This window comes from Rhea pennata, chromosome 2, assembly GCF_028389875.1.
Source record: "Rhea pennata isolate bPtePen1 chromosome 2, bPtePen1.pri, whole genome shotgun sequence".
NCBI classification, from domain to species: domain Eukaryota; kingdom Metazoa; phylum Chordata; class Aves; order Rheiformes; family Rheidae; genus Rhea; species Rhea pennata.
This window is the reverse complement of record NC_084664.1, coordinates 79,706,405-79,729,315: the sequence shown is the minus strand read 5'-3', so window position 1 is coordinate 79,729,315 and position 22,911 is coordinate 79,706,405. Positions and strand designations below refer to the sequence as shown.

General features: G+C 39.2%; 1 protein-coding gene across 3 annotated transcripts in view; it reads right to left on the bottom strand.

Moving 5' to 3' along the window:
* FBXL7 (F-box and leucine rich repeat protein 7) overlaps nucleotides 1-22,911 on the bottom strand; it is a 200,795-nt gene that overhangs the window by 152,823 nt on the left and 25,061 nt on the right. For 2 of the 3 annotated variants that reach the window (XM_062569822.1, XM_062569823.1), the window contains exon 2: nucleotides 3,443-3,532. In XM_062569822.1, coding sequence (XP_062425806.1) covers nucleotides 3,443-3,532 — 90 coding nt within the window. Of the gene's footprint in view, nucleotides 1-3,442; nucleotides 3,533-6,486; nucleotides 6,509-22,911 lie in introns of those variants that run through there. The other variant, XM_062569828.1, reaches the window with a different exon arrangement.

Genomic DNA, 22,911 nt, shown 5'->3' with positions numbered 1-22,911 from the left:
AGTGCTAATGTGTGAAAAGCCGTTATCTCTTAATTAGTCTGTTTTCCAAACACAATCATTTTCAAGTATATATTTAAGGTACATTAACAGTATATGATGAAAAAGGACACTGGAATTCTCAGGGCACGGAAGAAAGAAAAAAAAAGTTCAATACCTAATTTTCAAGGTCTCTAAGAGTCAGCATTTCTATAAGCAGATAAAATTTTAACCTCTGTAGAATACAGCAGCTAACCTTAGTAGACTTCTGCAAAATTCAAAATATAAACACTTCACAGCACACACTCAAAAGTATTTTAGCAGTTAGCCCTTCTGCTATGCAAGCATTTTGCTTCTGGCCTAAGCCTTCAAGGCAATTTTACAGACACTGGCAAATAAATTAGAGCAGCATATGAGTTCTTAATTTAAAGCTGCCTCTAGAATAGTATTTAAGTCACATACACTCAAAGTGAAAACAGTATTGATTCTTTATTAAAAAAAAAAAAAAAAAAAAGTCAAGCTCGTCCAAACTGGAGACTGCCTATCATTTCTTGCTTTGCAGGTAAGAGTTACAAGAAAGCTCCCTGACCAAGGTAAACCCATACAAAAATATCCAGCCTCATCCTTTAGATCAAATTTTAAACAACTGTATTCCAGCTGAGACTGTATCTAGCAAATTGTGTCTAAATAGCCCACAAAAATCCATTTAATCTTTCACTTGCCAGAACAGCAATAGGGGGTGGCAAACTTATGCCTTCAAGTTTTTAAATGGTAATTGATTGATGGGGTAAAGAATTACAATGTCTGAGACAGGAAAAGAGAGAAAAACAAAAAGCAGTGTATATTCACAGAAAAAACTGTATCCTTAGAAAAGCAGACAGTGGGGAGGAACCTTTTGCATGCATATCCATATTCTACCACGTTTCCTTCAGAGTCAAGTCGTAGCCATACAGTCCCTACACCCTATTCATTTATTTAAGGAAAGAGGGCAATAAATATGTATTTTTGTCTGCTGATATTCAGTGAAGCAGTTAAGAAAGTGAAAGCCACAGTCAGATCAGCTTACTGCAGGCTGGACTTCAGTTGCTACACCCATACAACCTCACCTGTGCATCCTCCTCGTGCATCACCTGGCATCTCCACAGTTTGAGTTCAAAAAGTTGAGAGGTCTGCCAGCTACTCTCTGCACTCATCCTCACAATAGAAACAGTAGCTGTTACCTCTCCAATGCATCAGTGAGGAAAGCTCCTATGGCTAAGGATGCTAACATGCCCCACAAGTGGCTGACTAGCAGATAATATACAGTCTACCGAGGCACATTCAGAAGCACGTCTGAATGGCATGGCAAGCATTCTGTCTCTTTGAAACACAAAGCCTCCTCCCACAACTCTACAGATGTAGCTGTGCTGGCATCCCATTGCATACATGTGGAATAAAACCACAACAGAGCTCACAGTCTACAGTGTGATTAACAGTACTACACTTTGGCCACAACTGCATCTCCCATACCCATCAAGAGATTTAACTGTCATAGCCTCAATAGCATTATCTAGGTAAACCACATAAGCATATATTCAAGCAGTATAGTAATCCATTTCTTGCACTCGTCCTATGCAGAAATAAAATTTCATATATATATATATATATATGAAAATTCACAAATAAGAATGTGCCCAGTAGACAGATTTAAATTGTAGTTCACAGTTGCTCTAACAGCAAGCTAATATCTATAGTGAGATATTGCCTGATGCATTTTGGTCATTAAATAAGGGTCTTGTTTGACTTCTTTCTGCATTCCTTAGCAATCTATTGCTAAAATACTTTACCTGTCTGCCTTTCTGCTGTGGAGTACCACAAGGCTGCAGTGAATCAGTTTTACAGCTTTCCTTCCTAGTTGTTTCAATGCTCTTTACTGATCTAACTTCAACAGTGTTGTGACAACTGCCTTACAAAAAAAGACAAGACGCTGTGCAGAACGACACGTTCTGCAGAAATGGAAGGAGTGAGATTCGCCTGCAAAGCTGGGAAGCAGTCTGTAAAGCAGGAGTACAAGGCTGAAGGCCTTTCATGCCAAATCCTATGCTCTCCACAGAGCTGGATGCCCAGGGATTCAGTTGTCTACTACTCCTTTGTTTTTCTCCAGGCTGTCATACAAAGGAGTTGAGATTCTTTCATACATTTCCTAAATTTACTTCTTGTCTTGGCAATTCGCCCCTTTCCGGTACCTTAAAACATTTTGATCTAAAGCTTAAAGAAATAGATGTCTATTCAGCTTAACTTAATTAACCATTTACTCATCTACTGTTAAATTTGTTACCTAGACTAAAAAAACAGAGATTCTAATTCAGAACTTCTCTTGGTTCACTGGTGCCGAATCTTCCTTTGTGATATGGGATTATGAATGCAAAACAATAAATGACCTCATAAATCACTAGAGTTTATTAGATATATGAACTGCTTTTACTGCACAGATTCTATAGTTGTAATCAGACTTGCCAAACTAGAACGATTCAAACTGTTTTTTTTTTTTTTCAAAAAGATAAGAAATAAAGCTTGACCAAGAGCAACTAGAGTTGTAACGTAATTTGTAATGACTGAAGGGTAAAAAATTAGAATCATTATTTGCTAATTACCAAGTACAGTTGATGACTTATGTTTGAGTTGAGTAGAAACGCTAGTTAAGGCATAAATGCACCATTAAAAAAAAAAATTCAGCTTACATCATTAAATTACATATAGATTTAATGATTTCCTCTCAGTCTTCAAAGACACTCTTGTAAAAACCAGGGCCAATATATTTTCATTTAACAGAACACACCTACTCACATATAATCAGGCAGCAGGGAAGGATCAGCACTTCTCTATTCATAAGCCAGTTAATACAGCAATATATTAATACTGACACATAAAACTTCTTACCCCGGACATAAACATCTAGTCCCAGATGATCATATAGTCTAGTAACTACAGGTGAGATGCATTGATCTAATTAAATCTTTGTCAGCTTTTCATGTCCATAGCTGCACTTCTGGAAACTTGGCACAAGTTTCCAAATAAGCAACTCACATTCGCATGGTGTTCTTAGTATGAAAGTATGAGGTCGAGGTTTACCTACAACTGTGGCCAAAAAAATGTCCATTAGGTATATTCTTCACGAATAAGTTTAAAATAAGATTACATTGAATCTCAAGTATAAAAACCTCTGATGAAGAAGTCACATGCAGATTACTTAGAACTCTCTACATTTGTTTTTGTAGAATTATCCTTAACCCTTTGTCACAAGCTTAGAGGAAAAACTCCAGCAGGTGAAAGCGGAAACTCCACAAAGAAAGAATTCTGTTTGTCAATTTTCAGTAGGTCAATAATGCTGTACACCAAAGAAATGAGGAGGAGAGGTTCTTTTTCTGAAAATAGCTAACATTACGCTGGGAGACCTTGGCCTGGGTAATGAATACCAGATGCCTACCTTCGCTGGTAGCTGCATTCTTCTGGGCTTTGGTGGGTGTGTGATCTGTACTTGAACTCACGTCAGATGAGATGCTTGAGCTGCCTTTGCCTGCAAGAAGAGAAAAAGGTGGAGAGGCAGAACATGAGTATTAACAGCGAAGGAAAAAGACCTTCCACATAAAAACCTGGAACAATGCCAGGAAGCCTTAAACTAAGTTTAAAGCTGCTGATGTTCTTTTTCTACACATTGTGGTAGGAGCTAACTGTATTATTTACAACACACTCATCTTTGTGTATTAAGGTTGCAAACAGCCTCTTGTGTCACAGGGGCTCTCATAAGTACTTGCTAAGCTCCATCATAAAAGGAAAATTTGCCAATAACAGCATTATAACAACTTTCATAATCATTTTTTTTTCATTCAAATATCTCACACAGATCTGGAGAAACAGACACTGACCCTTCTCAGTATGAAGAGTTAATTCAAGACAAATGCCTTAAAGGAGTTGGCTTTTCTATTTCATGTTATAGTCAAGTCAGTGGGTCACATGCAAGGTAACTGCTGTTTCCTACTACACCATAGCACTGCTTGCAGTAATATACCATCCTGAATTTAACATGCTTAACTATTCTTATTTCCAAATAAAAAATAAAAAGAAAAGTCCTGCTATTCTTTACTTTTCATTTGCTTTTTTTTTTTTTTTTTTTTTTGGACACTCTGTGTATATCAGTGCCTCCAGAACTATCTGCTGTGTGTCAGACCCACTGTGATCAGCGAGAGAGGAAATACATGCACAAAGAGAGACCAACTCCAACAGGTGCTTCAGGAGAGCTGAGGGGATAAAACAAGAGCTGTCTGCTGGCTTGCAGGAGAGCATCTAAGAATGACTCCTTTCTCTTCCCCTTTCCTCATGCTACTCTATCTCAGTGACTACTAACAGAGATAAACTGTTCCACAGTACAAGCCTGATCAACCATCCAACCAGCAATACATGTGATAATTCGAGAGAAAAAGCAACAAATACCACTACATTTTAAGTAGCTATCTATCCCAACAAACACCACTGTTAACATCTCCAATGCCCTGTGAAGCCCTTAAAAGCTATGTTACTTTTTAAACCAAAATTAGACTGTATGCAGAAAGCTAGCTGACACCATGTTTCTGTCACTTGAGTAAACCTATAATCATAGGAATGTTAGCAAGAGACTTTCCTGATCTGTTATTTCAATCATGCATTCCTTGGGGTTCTGGGTTACAGTGTGCCTGGTTTTCATAACATTTACATGTAAGGAGGAGGTCTGCTTTTTAAAGGTGCCACAGCAGAACAAGGATTTAAGTTTTAATGGGAAATGACTGGAGAATGTGCAAACGTAGGTTGCTTCACAACCAAGGTATTGCCACTTAATCTGTCAGCCAATCCTAGAAAATCATTCTCCACAGAATGTTCCTTAAATTAACATGCTCAGGTTTGAAAAATGATGGTGAAGGGAAAGGATATTAAATAGGCCAGAAGGAAGTAAAAAATAAATGGTTAAGGCTAGTAGTTGGGAGGGGTGAAGAAGAAAAGTGCACGTTCTGTGATTCACTAACTGTTTTCTACATTGCTTTAAAAAGTTAAACAAGCCCAAGAGGTAGTGTGTCTAGAATACTACTTCAACTTCTCTCATGCTGTGACAGGAGCTGGAGTAATAAGACTATGATCTTTACAGAAATATTGCCCCAAATTAGCCTTCCAGCTAAGGCAACCAGGGTTGTGCTAAAAGAAAGGCAGATTAGAAGAGAGCAGGGCAGACACAAGATGCTCATTCCCAGAAAGAAAACAGAGAATGGGAACACTTCCGATGAGGAAGAAGTTTACATGGTATTGCCACCACCAGCCGCTCACCTATAAAGTACTACAAGGTCAAAGACAGAAAACAAGCTTCCAAGGACAAGTGGCACATACCATTGTATCAAAGAAAATCATATGAAGATTAATAGAGAAAAGAAGAACAGAAAACTGATTTCCTCAAAGCAAACAAACAGGATTTCTTCTAAGGCAAGAAAAAAGTCTTTGTAAGGAAGTCAGTAATACCAAAAGAAAACAGTTGCCAGATGGGCATCTGTGGCATACGCTCTGTTCTCACAGAGCAAATACTTCGTGCAGTCACATACACTCCCTGTTAACATCATATTACTTACATTTACACTGTGGACAAGGAAGCCACCAAGAGCACAACAACAATACATTACTATTTGAGGTACAGGCTATCAACACCCTATAATGAGTAATGTATTACTTACAAGAGCATACATTTACCATTACAAGGTCTGTAGCGACCTTTGACAGCCAGATACTAATCTAGGTATTTTCCATTTACTTCTACTTTTAACCTTATGTTCTCACAGGGAGAGAAAGTGTTTTAAACAACTAGAAACTAAGAACAAAAAAAGCCAATCGGTGTATCCAACCAAAAGACTAACCATTTTTCCTGCAATTATACTTCTAGTATTTTATGATACTAGGCTCTTAGTGTATAAAGCTCTCAGGCAAGCTTTCTCTATCACTGTCTACCTCGAAATACTCCATTTGAGAGTAAGGGATGATTTTTAGTATATTTTCAGCATCTATTTTAAATACATTAGCAGACACTACTTCTCACTGCTTGTGCACCCTCAGCAAGATTGCAGACAATACAAAACTGGGAGAAGCGGTTCATACACCAGAAGGATGTGCTACTGTTCACATTAACCTCGACACACTGGAGACATGAGTAGAGAGGAACCTTTAGCAAAGGGAAATGCCAAGTCCTGTACCTGGAAAGGAAAAACCCATGCACCAGTACAGGCTGGCAGCAGCTTGGCAGAGAAGGACACGGGGGTCTGGAGGACAAATTGACCACAGATGAGCAAAGCATGCTTACGGCAAAGGTGGTCAACAGCATCCTGGGTTGCATTAGGTAGAACATTGGCAACAGGCTGAGGGAAGTGATGTTGGTCCACTTCTGGGCTTCTGAGTGCAAGAGAGACATGGACATACTTGAATGAGTCCCAGGTTCCAAGTACAAAAGAGACATAGACATACCTGAACAGGTCCCAGGAAGAGCTGTAAAGATGATTAAGGGACTATCACATGAGAAGAGGCTGAGAGAGCTGGGCCTGTTTAGCCTGAGGAAGAGAAGGCTTGGAGGGGGAGGAAGGAGTTAATCAAAGTGTATAAATATCTGAGCCTGATTCTTGTCAGCGATATCCAGTGACAGGACAAGCAGCAATAGGCACAAAATTATAATAAAAGAATCTCCACTTAAATGTAAGTTCTTTCTGTTTCTCGGTTTTGATTGTTTTTTAAACTATGAGGGTGATCAAAGACTGCAGTCTCCTAAACTCATCTGGACACAGCCCTGAGCACCTGAGAAATCTGCTACAGCAGACCCTGCTTTGAGCAGAGAGGTCTGCACTAGACAATCTCCAGAGGTCCCTTCCAACCTCAACTATTTTGTGATTCTACGATTTGAGCAACCCACAAGAACAGCATTTTTTAGATCAGCAATTGCATCAATCAACCCATAATTTTATCACCTCTACAAACATTTTAACTATATAAATAGAACCACAGAATCATAGAATCAGTAAGGTTGGAAGGGACCTCCGGAGATCATCTAGTCCAACCACCCTGCTCAGCAGGGTCACCTACAGCATGTTAGACAGGGTTGCATCCAGGCGGCCCGTGAACATCTCCAGAGAAGGAGACTCCACAACCTCTCTGGGCAACCTGGTCCACTGCTCCATCACTCTCACAGGGAAGAAATTCCACCTCACGGTCAGGTGGAACTTCCTGTGCTTCAATTTCTGCCCATTGCCTCTTGTCCTGTCACATGGGACAACCGAAAAGAGTTTGTCCCCATCCCCTTGACACCCTCCCTTCAGATATTTATACACATTGCTTTGCAACTGGCTATATCAAGTATGAGCTTCATTTCTTACCTTTAATATTAGTAACTACTAGTAAACTAGTAGGTCTCACTATCTGCTTACTACAAACATATATACCCAGAGTCCAGAATTTAACCGCTCATATCCTGTTCTAGAACTCTTGCTGTTTGCCTAGAGATGCAATCATGTGCTCCTCTAAAAATTTCTCCCAAAGATGTAGCTACTTCCCCCCTCCCTTTTGTTTTCTAGACAGCTATCTTAAGCTCTCCAACACACAGATCTGCAGGCAGCTGGACTGGTAACAAATAACAGCAAAAGTAGTAGTCTCTATGATCCATAACTAACATACACTAAGTTGAACCTCCAAAACTAAACAAAAATGAAAGACACTAAGCCTATCATCCAGAATTCACCATCCCAAAACAAGATCAAGAAGAGCCTGCAACCAGAGGGAATGTTTCAGAAAAAATTATTCCGCAGAAATCCAGTGCTAGATAATACACTATCCAGTCCCAAATTCAGAAGATACACCACTCCAGAGAAGCTCTTTGTCATACCATGCGATGCTCAAATACTCCTTTCGGGAAGCAAGCTGCAAGGAGAAGGAAAAAGGCATATTATGATCCAGATATACTGGATCATATATATATTCTGCCAGGCATGCAGTAAGTGGCTTGAATTCCCAGGTCTCGCACATTCACCCAAGCCCATGTGAAGTAGGGTCCTTCTGCAGCACTTTTATCAATGTTGTCTGTCTAACATGTCATGTAAATTCAAAGCTTGATGATTTCTCCAAAACCACAGAAATATTTGTAATGCAGCAAAACACTAGTCTTCAGAGATCAGCTCACCTGTTCAACTTAAAAGATGTCTGGAGAAAGTCATAGCAAGTAAATATAACCTGGCAGGGGTTTTATCAAAATGACAACTGGAAGGACAAAAAAAAAAAAAAGAGGGTAATGGGCCAGAGATTAAAGTAGTAATGATCATATTTAATTCTCAGCTTAGCTTACGTGACTCTTCATAATACAAATTAGAGGTCTGCCAAATACTTCCCTAGCATGACTTGAGATGGTCTTAAGTTTACATTCACAGTTTTTGCTTCTGAAGCCAGAAATCACAACCCATAAGAAAGCAAACTGCACTGCAATAGGTAGACATGGTGTTAGAAAGCAGTTTTCACAAAGTACAACACAATTTGTTACAGGAGTGAGGACATCATGAACTTTACCACACCTTGTGGGGGGAGGAGGGGGGGGAAGCTTTCCCCACACAAAACAAAACTTCACAATTGCAATTCAAATCAGGTCTCTGACCTGCTTCTGAAGCAGGAACAGTATGGACAGTTTTTTCCATTCACTAGTGCCAAAGCCCTACCATAGTCACAGCAACAGGATTCCAGCCATCCAGCCTAGTATCCTGTTTTCTACACATTTGATTTTGATCTTGTTGGAAAGAAAATTAGAGTATGGCATGCACACTGCAATACTTTCCCTGACCATTCTCTCAGCCTCCATTTTGTAGCACAAGGAATTTCTTTAGTCATAGATGATGCCTTTGTGCTTAATAACTTGATTAAGTCTACCTGGGACCTTTCTGAATCACAACTAAAAATAATCTCCATTTTCTTTTTTATCACAGATAGTTATATTGATGAGAACATTAGGAAAATTGAAGCTCTAAGAACTTTTCTAAAATTTATCAGAACAGAATAACCACACATGATAAGATACTATACATTATGCAATGAAATATCACCAGAAGATTTGGTTGTTCTCACTCTATACTCCAGCACTGTTGCAAAAAGCAAGAGTTTTTTTCCCAGTTGCTTGTATAAATAGTTACAGCTTTTTGTTTCCAACTATATATTAATTAGAGCAACAACTTTCCAAATACCTCACTCAATGGATACAGGACCACTTAAAAACTTGCAGGACAGAAATAAAACCAACATGCACCAAAATGTCAAAAGAGGAAGGATTTCATCAACACTGGAAAGAAAACAGCTTGAATTGATGAAAAACTTTGGATTCAGTCAATCACACACCACACTATAAAGGGCCAAGGACATCAGAAGTCCTTCAGGACAGAGGCAATGCAAATTAAACTGATATAGGAAAGCATAACCTATAACCGCAAAAATTTGGAGAGAAACAGGAATTTTCAAAAGCACACATGCAAAGTCTGTCCTAATCCCGAGGGTGTTTCAGTTGGCAATATTATTGTCATCTTTTCTATCATCTTGGCATTTTGCTTCTTGTTACTTCACATGCAGCTATAACACAACCAGGGGCTGAGAGAAATACACAATCTGCTATCAGGCACCTGAAGCTCACTGACCTTTGGGACAGGTAAGAGTGTGTTCTGGTAGTACGGGCCCCTTCCACTCTGCTCTGGATTTTTCTGCAACACATTTGCTCCTAAATTCTGAGGAGTTTCTTCTTGTGCTGTGTCTTAAATGTACTAAGATCATATAAACAGCCTGACTTCTTAGGTGCCTCCCCGGCAAGAAACATCAGTGTAATTCTTGACATGGAGTTTTCACCCAATGGCACGTTGGCCTTCAGAAGAAATTACCCCAGGAGTTAAAGGCAGAGTAGGGCCAAATCCACTGTTTGCCATGCCAAAGGGAAACATTCATCAAAATACTAAGATGGAAATAAAACATAACAATCCAGAACAAATAGCAAAAGGAAACAGAGTCCACAAAAATTAGATTTTTGAATTGTCCAAAATCATTATATTGCAATGTCTTAGGTGTAAGAGTATCTGACAAATTTGTTTAGTAAAGAAGTCAATCCTTATATGCATGATATTAATCATTAATTTAACTTCCTAACATGAAAAGACATATAGAATCATAGAATCAGTAAGGTTGGAAGGGACCTCCGGAGATCATCTAGTCCAACCACCCTGCTCAGCAGGGTCACCTACAGCATGTTAGACAGGGTTGCATCCAGGCGGCCCGTGAACATCTCCAGAGAAGGAGACTCCACAACCTCTCTGGGCAATCTGGTCCACTGCTCCATCACTCTCACAGGGAAGAAATTCCACCTCACGGTCAGGTGGAACTTCCTGTGCTTCAATTTCTGCCCATTGCCTCTTGTCCTGTCACATGGTGCAACCGAAAAGAGTTTGTCCCCATCCCCTTGACACCCTCCCTTCAGGTACTTGTACACATATACATTGCTTTTCTGCTAGATAACATTTAAATGTTATGTATTTAAATGTTTCAGATGAGATATTGCATATAGTCAAAAGATGACATCCCATACACCAGGGTTTCTATAGCCAATTTTTTTCCCAAATCAGAATAAGAAAAACTGCTTTACAAATTCATTGAATTCCTGTATGAACAAGTCCAAGTACGCTTATTCTCTGCTTCCCCATGCACTTGGCAAGCCTTCCTTGATCAAGTCGGTGTACAGTTAGCTTTCCGGTCAATGCACAACAGCATCCTGCTGGCAGCACTCTGCCTATTTTGTCCAACCTTTTCTGGAGTTTCCCATCTAAAAGACATGCTGAAATAGGCAACAAGGCAAAGGATCTGAAGCACCAATAAAATGCAAATTGCTCTTGACGGCTAGCCAACCAAGCAGTAGTTACCGATTGCCCAACATAAAACATTCTTAAAGAGCATAAAAACAAGAATATATGAATAAGACAATACTTATCTGAACACAGAAGAGCAAATCCTTGAATACAGTCTCTTGTTATTGTCTTTCATTAACCAACGCTACAGCAAGATTCAATAAATCACTTGCAAGGTGAAGCTGTAATACCAATGACAATAAGGCCTGATTTTAGTCTGACAAATATGACTGCATAAATTCTGTAGCTAGTAAGACAGTGTTTTATTCACTACACTATAACAAGCTTGAAAATGTATGTAAAATGCACATGACAAAATGAACTTTTCAGAACTGCCTAGCAGAGTGATGTTTATTGTCACCATGCTAACCTGTTCAGCAAGGCTGGGTGAAAAAAATGTAAAATCCAACTAAGGTTTTTTTATTTTATTTATTTATTTTTTATTTTTTTAAGTAGAAACTGTTAATTAGCTCTGGTAGAGACTACTTGCTGTGGCTTGATGGGAATCTGTTTAATCTGTAGTGGTAATCTTCTAGCAGCCTCATTTCATATCTAACGATTTAAAAAAGGGGAGGCAGGACACATGCTTTCAGTTCTCAAGTACCCAGTCTCAGTAGTGTGCCTTTGCTTCCCCCACCTAACAGTTGATGATATTGACCCCTTTTCTAGGGAGTTTCAACACTACTGACAAGACTTGTTAACCAAAAACTGCTTAATGGGACTAAAACCACCTTCATCATTTTTGAAGATAATAGGTCTCTTTCCTTATAATAGTATTTCTCAACATAGATTGATAAATAACAAATATTATTGTTTATTCTCTTCCCCCCCCAAAACAAAGAAGTAATAACGCATTATAAACTATTCTGGTACAAGGCTTCTCTCTGAAGCCTAAGCAGTCTTGCTTGCCAGAAAGCAACACAAATTTGCAGCCAAACTTTGCACCCAACTCCAAGCCTTAAGCTCTAGTTTTTCAACACTAGTAAGCACCCATAAACAATTTAGTCTATAAGTCTAGACTTAGTCTATTCCTTCAAGAAATGCTGCCTGAGTAGAAAAGAATACAAATAAGTTTATGGACTTCAAGTGAGAAAACAGGATTAGGTATCTATAACATTGCTTTTTAGTTACCAAAGCAGCCATGTAAATAGAAGTAACAGGACTAGTACTTCTCATGACTAAGTCTTAAACTACAACTCAAAGCTCACCTTCCACTGAGATGGCTTAGCCTATACTCTAAAAGCTGGTCCTACCATGTGGCCTTCAACTGAACCCCAGAAGCAACAGAGAAATGAACTTCATCCTTCTTCCCAATCACAAGATTTGTCAAATTATTAAATTTGGGGCTTTTCTTGACAATTTGTCTTCCAGCCACCAGCAACTTTTGAAAAGTACTTACTCAAAATATGCCATTCTGAAGTTAGGTTAGAAAGAAAACTTCCTTAGTACACACCTTTCTAACTCCACCTCCCTAAACTTAACTCTTAATTCAATTAACCAGCCAAATTAACTACTAAACCAATAAACCAATACAAGAAATTTTAATTTATGTGATTGAATCAGAACTATTTTTTTTGTTTTTGTTTTGTTTTACACCATCTCTGAGAATATTACTTCACTGCCAGAGTCTCCCTCCACTAATGGAGGCTTCAGATTCCACCCTCCTCCCCCCCATCAGGCTCCACTGAAATTTAAATAAAATGTTAGCTTTTTATATTCTGAAAAGGCAATGGCTATTCAGCTCAGTGCCAAACTGGCACAGCCTTCATTTGCACAATGCCACAAGCAGCATTCCCGTGGGCGGAGGCAGTCTGAACGGATAAATGCCAATAAAGATTCTTAAAGCTATTGCAGAGCCTACTGTTACACTGGAATGCATCAGGCATTCGGCACAGGTTTGAATTTCGTTTCATAGTGACAAATTGTTCAGAAACCTACAGCAGAAAACACTACTGATATGTTCATATTCCACAATAAAACGATCAGTATTTAAAACTTGTATTTAGATTTTTTTTAAAAATTTTAAACAAATAGTCTCACCACTTGGACAAACACGGGATTAAAAGTTTAATCTTACTGCTCATTTCACCTAAAGCACAAAAGCTATGAGATTCTCGGTTATAACTTTCATCTGCTTACTGGAACTCTATCCAGTGCACACACTATGGTCCTGGAATCTAATATGAACGTAAGCTTTGAACAGACTTGACTTTCCTTTTAACTACAGCAGAAGCTGGGGGAGCTATTGCAGATCGAGTGTGGAATCCGTAGCAAAAAAAAAAAAAAAAAAAAAAAAAAAAAAAAAAATGCACACAGCATCTGAAGATTAATCACCCAGTAGGTGTTGTTTCAGTTAAATACTACACATAGTCTCTGAAGGTGGTATTCAGTATCAGAGACAGAGCTGCAAAAATGTTTCAGAACTGTAGTCTACTCCAAAGAGCCACCATCTTCTACAGCTGACTATCTTGATGATCCAGCTCCTGCCGCTTTGTCCTCCAGATGCACCCCCTATACATTACCTCAATTTTTATTGAAAGGATATCATTGCTATTTGTTGAACTTGGCTTGTTCAGCTTACTGGTAACAGTAAGCAGAGAAGAGCACTAAATAAGCAGCAATGAAAGGCTAGAACAGATTGAAAAGTGGCAGATAGCGAGGTGTTGCAGCTTGCAGCATGCTGTTATCCTCTTCAGAAAAATTAACTTTCATCCTTAGTTACTCTGAGGGCAATTGAAACAGCAATTATGGTTTAAATCACTTTTTTTTAATTAAAAAAGTAAGGTGCATATTGCTGCTGCATGAATGGGCACACTACACTCAGAAGTGGCTGTGAGCTTTCCACTATCAGTGGCCTAGATCCTTGTGAAAATGGATTTTAACAGCCTCCTTATCACAGACATTCTCAAAAGTTCAGTCTCACCACCTTAGCTTAGTCTTTCACTTCCAGTTTCCTTTTGAGGCCCAGATCTTCTGTTTACAGTTTTTATATAAAACACTGTCAGCCTCACAGGTCAAGCTTTAACCAGCACTTAAAGATGTAACTATACAGGGAATGCAAAGCTTTTTTTGAATACAGTGTTTGATCCCTAGTCATGTCCATCTCTACCCAAAACAGACTAAAAGTCAGTCATCCAGGCAATCTGGCTGCACAGCTCTACTCCCTCCTGAGGACTGGACCCAAAGCAAGCCATGGTCCCAACCCAGTTTCCAGCTCCTCCCCTCTTTTCAACAGCTGACTCTGCAGGCTACACCTCTCCTACTGAAATTCTCCTACCACATCCTACCATCTGCTGACTTAGGGAGACCTGTCCCTGGCTGGTTGAGCCTTCACTGCTCCCTGCTCTTTGCTTTGCTAGTGGTCTCAGTTCTCAGAGTACCTGGTTTACAGGGGAAAACTTGAGAAAGGTCCAGAAGTGAACGCAAATTCTCCAGCTTACAAAGCGCAGCAGCAGCACAGTACACAGAAGCAGTTTGTCTGACGTCTGTGAAGCTTGACTCAAATCTAGATTTTCACAGAAGCCTTTCCACCCAAATATGCTAGTCCACATGTGCTTAAGCAAGGTAACAGATCTCTGCACACTTCTCCGTGATACGAGAACTCCCACAACCTGCTTGGGTTCTTGTCACCTGAAACCTAACGCAGTCCACATACTGAGCTTAAAGTTGCCACTTACGGTGTTTTGCTTTTCTGGTCTGATACTAAATTGCATGACTAGATTATAGTACAGATTGCTGACATAACAGAAAACAATTCCTTTTTCTTCTAGGTTCATTCTAAGCTGGATCAGCAAATTAAGCAGATACTTCCCGTAACTGCACGGCTGTATGCATCAGGTATGATGAAAGTAGAAGTAACCGTTGGCTGAAGGTTGCTGCCGTGCTGGCAGTTGGAAAACAGCTCTTCTGGCATAGTACATATTAGCACCATACAATAAATAAGTTTAAAATGACCTCATTTTCAGTTTCAGTGTTGACAGTGGATTGTCAGTCAACAGTAACAGGATGAGAAAGCAAAATATCTTTATCAAGACAGTGTAGAAACAAAGAGTGCAGGTATAAGTGACTGCTGTAAAACACAACATGAAAGTCTCTCACATTACAATACAGACATGACCACCTAAGACCACTTCAAGGGAATTTGACATGGAGGGGAGAAAAGAAAACAAAAAGAAAAAAAAACAAGCATCACTTCACTGCTTTAGATGAGCAAACCACCTTTTACCTTCTCTGCACTGCTAGATATAGGGAAGAAGGTAAGGGAAAAAGGAAGTGGTTGACTTGAGATTTCAAGTAAAAGTAGACCTTGAAAGACCATGAGATTATGAAAACTAAATAAAACAGGCTTGTAAAAAGAAAAGGTGTATATATAGCAGAATCTTAATCAGGGTGCTTGAGAAGGATCTCTACATTTTTCTACTGACAATCAAGTCTATCAAATCTAGAAGTCACATATTTGTGGGTTTAGAAACCAGCTCATCACCACCAAAACTGAAATAAAACCAGTTAAGTCTGAAAGAAGCAGCATTTACAATTGCTAATTGAATCAAACTTTAAGGCTTCACACCATACATTGGAGGGTCAACTCTGAATTCCTACAGAGAAGGTAGAGGAAAAAGGAGGAAATGTAAAGGAGCTGGAACTGCACTAACCACATCTGGCAATGTTAGCAAGCAATGCAAAAAGATCAGCCCCACTTGATTTTCTTTTTGTTTCAAGCATACATATTTGCTCAATGATGTATCCAGCATCAGTTGTAAATCTATCAAATATTTTGCAAGTTGCCAGCAATGTGAAGCTGTGTCATAAGAGATTATTTGATTACAATGGAAACAAACTCATTCTTCCTATTCAAAACTCTCTTTGTAGTTTCAGTTGCATAACTTAATCATCTTGTGGTCTTAACTCTGTCCAGAGCCTGTGCATATGAAGCAGCTGCACAGTTTGCTGCTGCAGTCACTACATACATATTAGACAAATATGGGAATAAAATGATCTTCAAACACCAGACAGGTCCCCAAAACACAAGCAGGACAGTAATTCTCCACAGAACAATTAAGATTGTAAAAGCCAGTTGAGCTTTTTTGTTTCTGCCACAGTGTTATCGATGTATGAGCTGTCCTCCAATCAACCTGCCTTTCAGAGAACATGGTATGGCACACGAGATCTCAGAAAAGTTAAATATAGATGCATCAGCCACAAGATGTTAGAATTTCTTGCTATATTTTAAGCATAGCATACTCTAAGGTATCACAATAGATTAGCAATAAAAACACAAAGGTCTTTTTAGCTTCCTCTGATACCTACAGGGGACTCTACTGTAACTCACGCACACATTAAGTGGATGAAGGACACCTTAAGGCAAAACGAAGGTGTTTAATAGCTAGCCAGTTGATTAATCTGCAGTTCAATTCTGTCCACTTATATTTTTCCATTTTCACTTGTGAAAGTCACATAGATTTTGGTTATGGTTTCAGGATTAAAGAAAAATGCCCTCTGAAGAACATCTCTGAAACTCAGATAAAATTGAATAATTCTCTAAAAATTTCAGTGACAGTGCTTTCAAAAATGTTTTATCTAGTATCTTTGTGAAACAACATTCTTCAGTCCTCTTTCTCACCGCGTGGAGAAGCAGCAATGCTAACATGTAGATAACAGATCCACACTTTTAAAATGCAATTCATAAAAAGAGCACTTGAGCTAGGGTACAGCTGCATTAGAACTCAAGTGCACAGGAGTAACAGGGCAGTAACTAATAGCCAGACTCAAGACAAGCAGCTGGGTGAAGGCCAGCAGCAACTACTTAACTTTAATTTGCTGCAGCCTGAGTAGCTCACACAATTCTTCTCTAACTAGCTTAGACTTCATAAGGTTAAGATAAGCACAGACAAGATAATGAGAAGTAGATTATGTCCAAATAAATGGCAAGAACTACGGTAGAATGGAAGAACCAGTTAGCTCAAAATACTCTGGAAGAAAGGGGGAAAAAAAAACCCCACACTAGGAGAAAGTCATTACTGTCAAGTCCCTGACAGCGCGCCCTCCCCTCCCCCCAATATGAAGGTGATGATACTATTCAAACCTAACACAGAAATTATTCATAGCTGTCAGAATATATCGTCCAGATCCAACAATATGTAATTCCAGTGCCAGATTCTCTGCCAGATGTCCTGGTAACTTGCAATATTCATTTATTAACGCAAGTTTATTCCTCTGATCCAACTCACCAGAAGGAAGAGGAGGGGAGGACATAACACTTGCATTAATACCCATCATTGGATTGCAGATCTTCACCACCCTTACTACAACGGCACCCCAAAATGCTCAGAGAATCTCAGTAATCATTTCTGCTTCTTGATACTACTTTAACACATACATTTGAATTGAGTAGTTTCGATAAAAACTAAAGTCATACTCAAAATAAATGAAAAAATATTTTCTAAAATGCTCTAATAAAAAGTTGCTAAACTATGCAGCAAGTAAAAATTATGTAGTAGTAAAAATTATTGCAGGTTCAGAGTGAGCATATGAAATGGTAGTAATATTGATAGTGGGCATTTAAAATGGCAAATATAACAGCAGTGATAAAAGAAGAGATAGCTCGTTAGGAAGTGCTGTGAAAATCAAGGGGTTTTGTGTCATGAAAATGAAACCATAAATCCAAATTGGGCTGTAAAGTATAGACTATTGTCTTAAAGGTAGGTTAATGGGAAACACAGGCCAAACTGTGGTCACTAGGTTAATGTCTAGGCACACTATCTACATGCTCCTTCTGGTTCTTTCCTTGCACGAACTTCCACTTAGTTATTCATGTTAATGTTTTTGGCTTCACCCTGAAATCAGCTACATTATGTGGCACATCTGTGTAGGGCAGCAAAATTAAGGGAGATTGTCCAGTCAGCTCCAGTAAAGCATCAACATCTCATTCCTAGGAGCTTCGAAGGATGTTGACTTGATGAACCGAACAAAGCAGACTTCACAACAGCAGCTTTTATGGCAGGCCTGTGAGGCCAAAGTGTCCACATATGCATTAACTGCTTTTGTCACTAGACAAGAACACACACACACAAAACCCAAAACAAAAGAAAAAACCCACCACTTCATTTTCTCTTCATTTTCCAGGTCCTTCTGGCTCCCTGGTTATTCTCGTTTTGCTGAAAGCATTCATCACTGGTAACTCCATTCCACAAGGAGCTACTCTACTTCTTGAACAAAAATTGTCCAGCAATACACAGTCTTAAAGTGATTTTCAGGTGCTGATTAAAGATTTCTGACTATTTAGCTATTTGGAACTTATTCTGCATCTTCCTGTATCTGCACCCACTTGTTTGCTGATTTCTAGGGACTAAGTTTACCAACATAATCATGAATTTTACAGGTTCTTGCTAGAGATCAGAGCAAGTCAGGACTTTTGTATGCAAAAGTAGATCATGGGGCAGAGAATTTAATTTTCTGAACATAACAGGACATAACAGGACATAACCACAGTTGTGCATTTCCTCCTGCTCCCTCCTTTCAGAAAAAAAAAGAGTCTTGTCTAGTGCCATTTTACACCTGTCATACCAAAGCACTTCCTTCATTAGTAAGCATCTACTTTTGTATTTGTAGGTAATAGCAATCTGCATTTAATTTCCAGGAAAGCATATAGTTTACACGAGCCAGAGGGAAACACCTGCATTTCTCTAGTCTTGCACGCTCATAACTGCACATCAGATCAAAACATAGCTGATGTCAAAGAGACCCAGGTGCAGGAAGCCTACTCCAGCGTTCATTTCCACAATATCCTTTTAAAAGGACTGCTTATCCTTTGATAAATACTCTTAGGAGAGCTGCTAACTGCTCATATGATTATTTTTCTGATGTATGTTTTGACTAAATGACACTATAAAATCACAGTCTGAGAAATGCTGAGTGCCGTGCCAAGGACCTGACTTACTCCCCTTAAAATGTAGTCTTCAGAAAAACATCTGTACTATGGCAACAAATACTTCTGATCCCCACTGTCGCACCACTAGTTGGAAAAAGCCATACTGCTTGCCCACCCTAGTCAGAAGTTTTGTTGGTCTATCTCATTCACCATCATGCTATTCAGTGCTACGTTCGGTGAAAAGTCCAAGAGCTAAACCACAGCTCCAACCCAGAAGTGGCCTTCAGAACATTTCAAGATACTCTTCTACCAGTTAGTACTGAGTGCAAAATACAGTTTAAAAGCACAAAATACTTCATTTATATTGAAATAATTCCTAGTGGGGTATGTATGACTATTGACATACAAGCGCACGTTTAGTAAAACTGATTTCTCTCAAACCACAAGACACCCTAAAGCTAACATTGAAACAGCAAATTCTCATTTAAACATTTTCTAAGGATTTCCTTAGGTACTCCTTAACTTCTTTAAAGGAAACCTCCAGAGCTAGTATTTTTTCTAAACATGGGTACAAGTGCCACAGAGCAGCAGGAAGACCACCACAGTCCTCCACCAGACTGGAATGATCAAGCCCACCAGGGAGTCCAGCCCTGTAAACAGAACGGATTGTTGTGGTGGAGGAGCTGTTTGGTTTCAGTGGAACAACAGGTAGGATGGGCATAATATGCTGTGAATGAGTGAGTTAAATGTACTAGCTCTATTTTGTGTGGTCAGATCCCAGTGCCCACAGCGGTTTGTCTTACTGCCACCCTCATTTCAGCTATCATCCCAGCTGTGCTGCTGGGGCAAGCAAGACTTACATCTCCAACGCACGATTGTACACTACATGCCTCAGTGCAGAATCCATATGTTAGCTTAAACCAACTCCAGGGGCGTTTAATTTAAGCAAGCTGATTTCTCCCCTGCAGCAAGTGACAGCTGGGCGCACAACTTAAATATGCTACCAGAGGATCTGAGAGAAGGCAGGAATACTTGCAACTACCACAAGTGTTTTCAAATTGACTTCGTTAAAGGCAACAGCAAACTTACTAGATGTTACTTGCTCAAACCATCAGCAGTCACAGTGTGTAGGGGAAGAAAGGTGAAGAGGAGAATTCAAGAAAAACTTATTTTGTCTACATTAGAAAGCTAGTTAGGATGTATGTAAAATGAAGTTGAGTAGCATAGATAAAATAAGTTGGTTTTTTTTAAACACTATACTAGCAATGTGGAACAGATGTTCCTACTACTGGAATGATCACACTAAACCTCTGAAATAAATCAAAATCAACCAAAAGGAAGTGGCTTTAGGGAAAAAAAAAAAAAAAAAAAAAATCACTGAAAAGTGTTTTAACCAGTAAAAAATACTATTGTTTCTTTTCTAGAAAATTTCTTGCTGTGACAGTTTTACTAGATACAGAGCAGGAAGAAACTAGTATTGCAGATCTAATAATTCATAGTTAAATCAAAAGAAGAATGCTATTTGAACATTCATGCCAATTTGAAGACTCAATGAAGAACTTTGTGTATGTATATATACACATTTATATATACATATGTGTATATATATGTACACACACACACCACAAATATAATAGCATTTCCATTCTTAAGATCACTTTGAAAATGGAAGTTTTGCAGGATAACAATTGCACCAGTTTTACTTTGTTGAAATTCATTATTTGTACTTCAAATGTTAGTGAATATTTCACAGCAAGCTTTCTCTTATGCTATTACTTTTTAAGATGCACTGCTCCTTGTCTTTTGCCTCTAATACAGCACATACTGTTGAAGTGAAAACAGTTTGATTTTAGCCATAGTAGTAAAATCCACCTTTAGAAAGCATCACCATAAAATCTAAAGCTGCACAGAAAGATATCAATTAATCATAAAAGTATCTTTGATAAGTCATTCATAAGTCACTGAATACAAGAGAGTTGCCTCACAGCAACTATTAGTAGAAAGGTTTTCTTGGGGGGAGGGAGGGGGAGGGAGGTGGGGGTGGAAGATTCCATAATGTAAAGCTTGAGCTGTCACCAAGGTGAGCTTTTGCTAGGCAAGAAATCTGAAAGGTTAAGTCTTGGCCCAAGGATGCATTATCCTACCCCACTGGCATACAACAGTGCAGAAAACCCTCCTTAAGCTTTCTGGCAGTCTCCATTTCCAAAATGGCATTCATGTACCACACCACTGATACAAAACATCTTAAGATAAGAACTGGCACTACAAGCATTGGTCCCTAATGAAGTCAATACCATGGACACTATCTCCAAGCTTCACCACACAAAATAGAGCCAGTACATTTAACTCAAACTCATTCACAGCATATTATGCCCATCCTACCTGTTGTTCCACCAAAACGAAACAGCTCTTCCACCACAACAATCCGTTCTGTTTGCAGGGCAGTCAATTCCCCAAGATGCTCCTCAAGTTCATGAAATCTCTGCAAAGCTACCTCCTGCTTCAAGGCTCAGGTGATGTTCTCCTTTGCTTAACTAGTCTGCCAGTAGATAGGCCTGTATCTCTGACACCAACCAATATTAAATATTCTTTGTCTCAGTTCACCTCCCTATACCCATTTAACTCATTCCGCACTTAGGGCAACAAGCTCTGGAGGACTAGAGTTTTATTCTACTGCTGCAGTCCAGCTGCAGAAGCAACCACCTTACCAACGTTCCAGTTTTGAAAGAGTCTGAGGACAGCTTTTCTACTTTTTACTGTTGAGGGCAAGCAGTTAATCTTCTGATTTTCACTGAAGAGCAGAGAATAAAAACCTCTCTCTTCAGGTTGATCAAATATCCACCACAAGGTGATAAAACAAACTGTCAAGCGACATATAACAGGTTCCCTGCAAAGGAATGCAAGTTCATGATACCACTACCTTCCACAATGATTCAAAAAAAAAAAAAAAAAAAACTGTAGAAATCAAGAGAATAAAGAAAGTAGTCATGTCACTCTTCACTCTTCATCTAACAAGTTTGTACTGATAGAGCATACTGAACTAGACTGCCTTTCACAACAGCTTTATAAAAATGTGCAAAAATACAAGCAACTGAAGGATGACTATTAGCTGTATGCTTCCAATAGCTACCCACTACTTATTCTGTGAGGACAAAGGAAGAGATTAAGTTTACTGAAAACTTTGCAGTATTGCAAATTAGCTTGTTTGCTCCCCATTCTGCTAATCCCATCCCAGTCTCCCTTCTAACTAGAAGATGATCTGCCACAGCAGGCATAACCTCCTGGATGCATCAGGTTTCTCATTAACACCAATTTCCCCATCAGAGTTTGCTCTTAAAGAATACTTTAAGTACATCACACTGAAATGTGGCAATAATGATGACCTATTACAGGAATTTTTTTTGGAAGCAAAACCCTCAAAAGGGCAGACTAAGAGATGCAGAGGCCTCACAATGCACCTCGTAACAGCTTTCTCCCTACAGCATAGTACAGACTTCGTGACTAGCCCTGTTCCACTAGGAAAGTAACACTGCAGATCACTGGGTGCCTAATCAGTCTATAGGGGGTGGTCTCTGCCCAGAATACAAAAGCTGCTCGCACTCTCCAAGGACAATGAAAACTAGTCAAATCTGACATTAGGTAAGAGTTATAGGGCCAGGACAAAACAGTCTGGATCCTTCCTAATGCTCTTTTCCTGATAAAAGGTTCAGAGTAGCCAAGCCACCACACTTCTTTGCACACTTACAAACATAAGACACAACAGCAAACTTAATAGTATGGATTTTCTAGGCATTTTTACCTAGACAACGACTTTTGGTTCAGGTTATAGAGACCAACACCACCATAACAATTTAAGGACCCCTTGCTTTAACTTCGAATCCCTGCCCCTGCTCCCAGCTTTGGAAGATTATTTTAGAACTTTACTGCTGACATCAAGTGTTACAACTTCTAGTTTAAGCCTTTTTTCATGACTGATTTATATTCCCCTGATCTTTACAAGAAGAATTAAGGATGACTCCCCAAAAGCATATACCGAGCAAGCGCATCCGGCTTACAACTTTTCTTCTACCCCTGGGAAACAAGCCACATTCCTGGTTTTATAGTGCTAGACATGCCAGG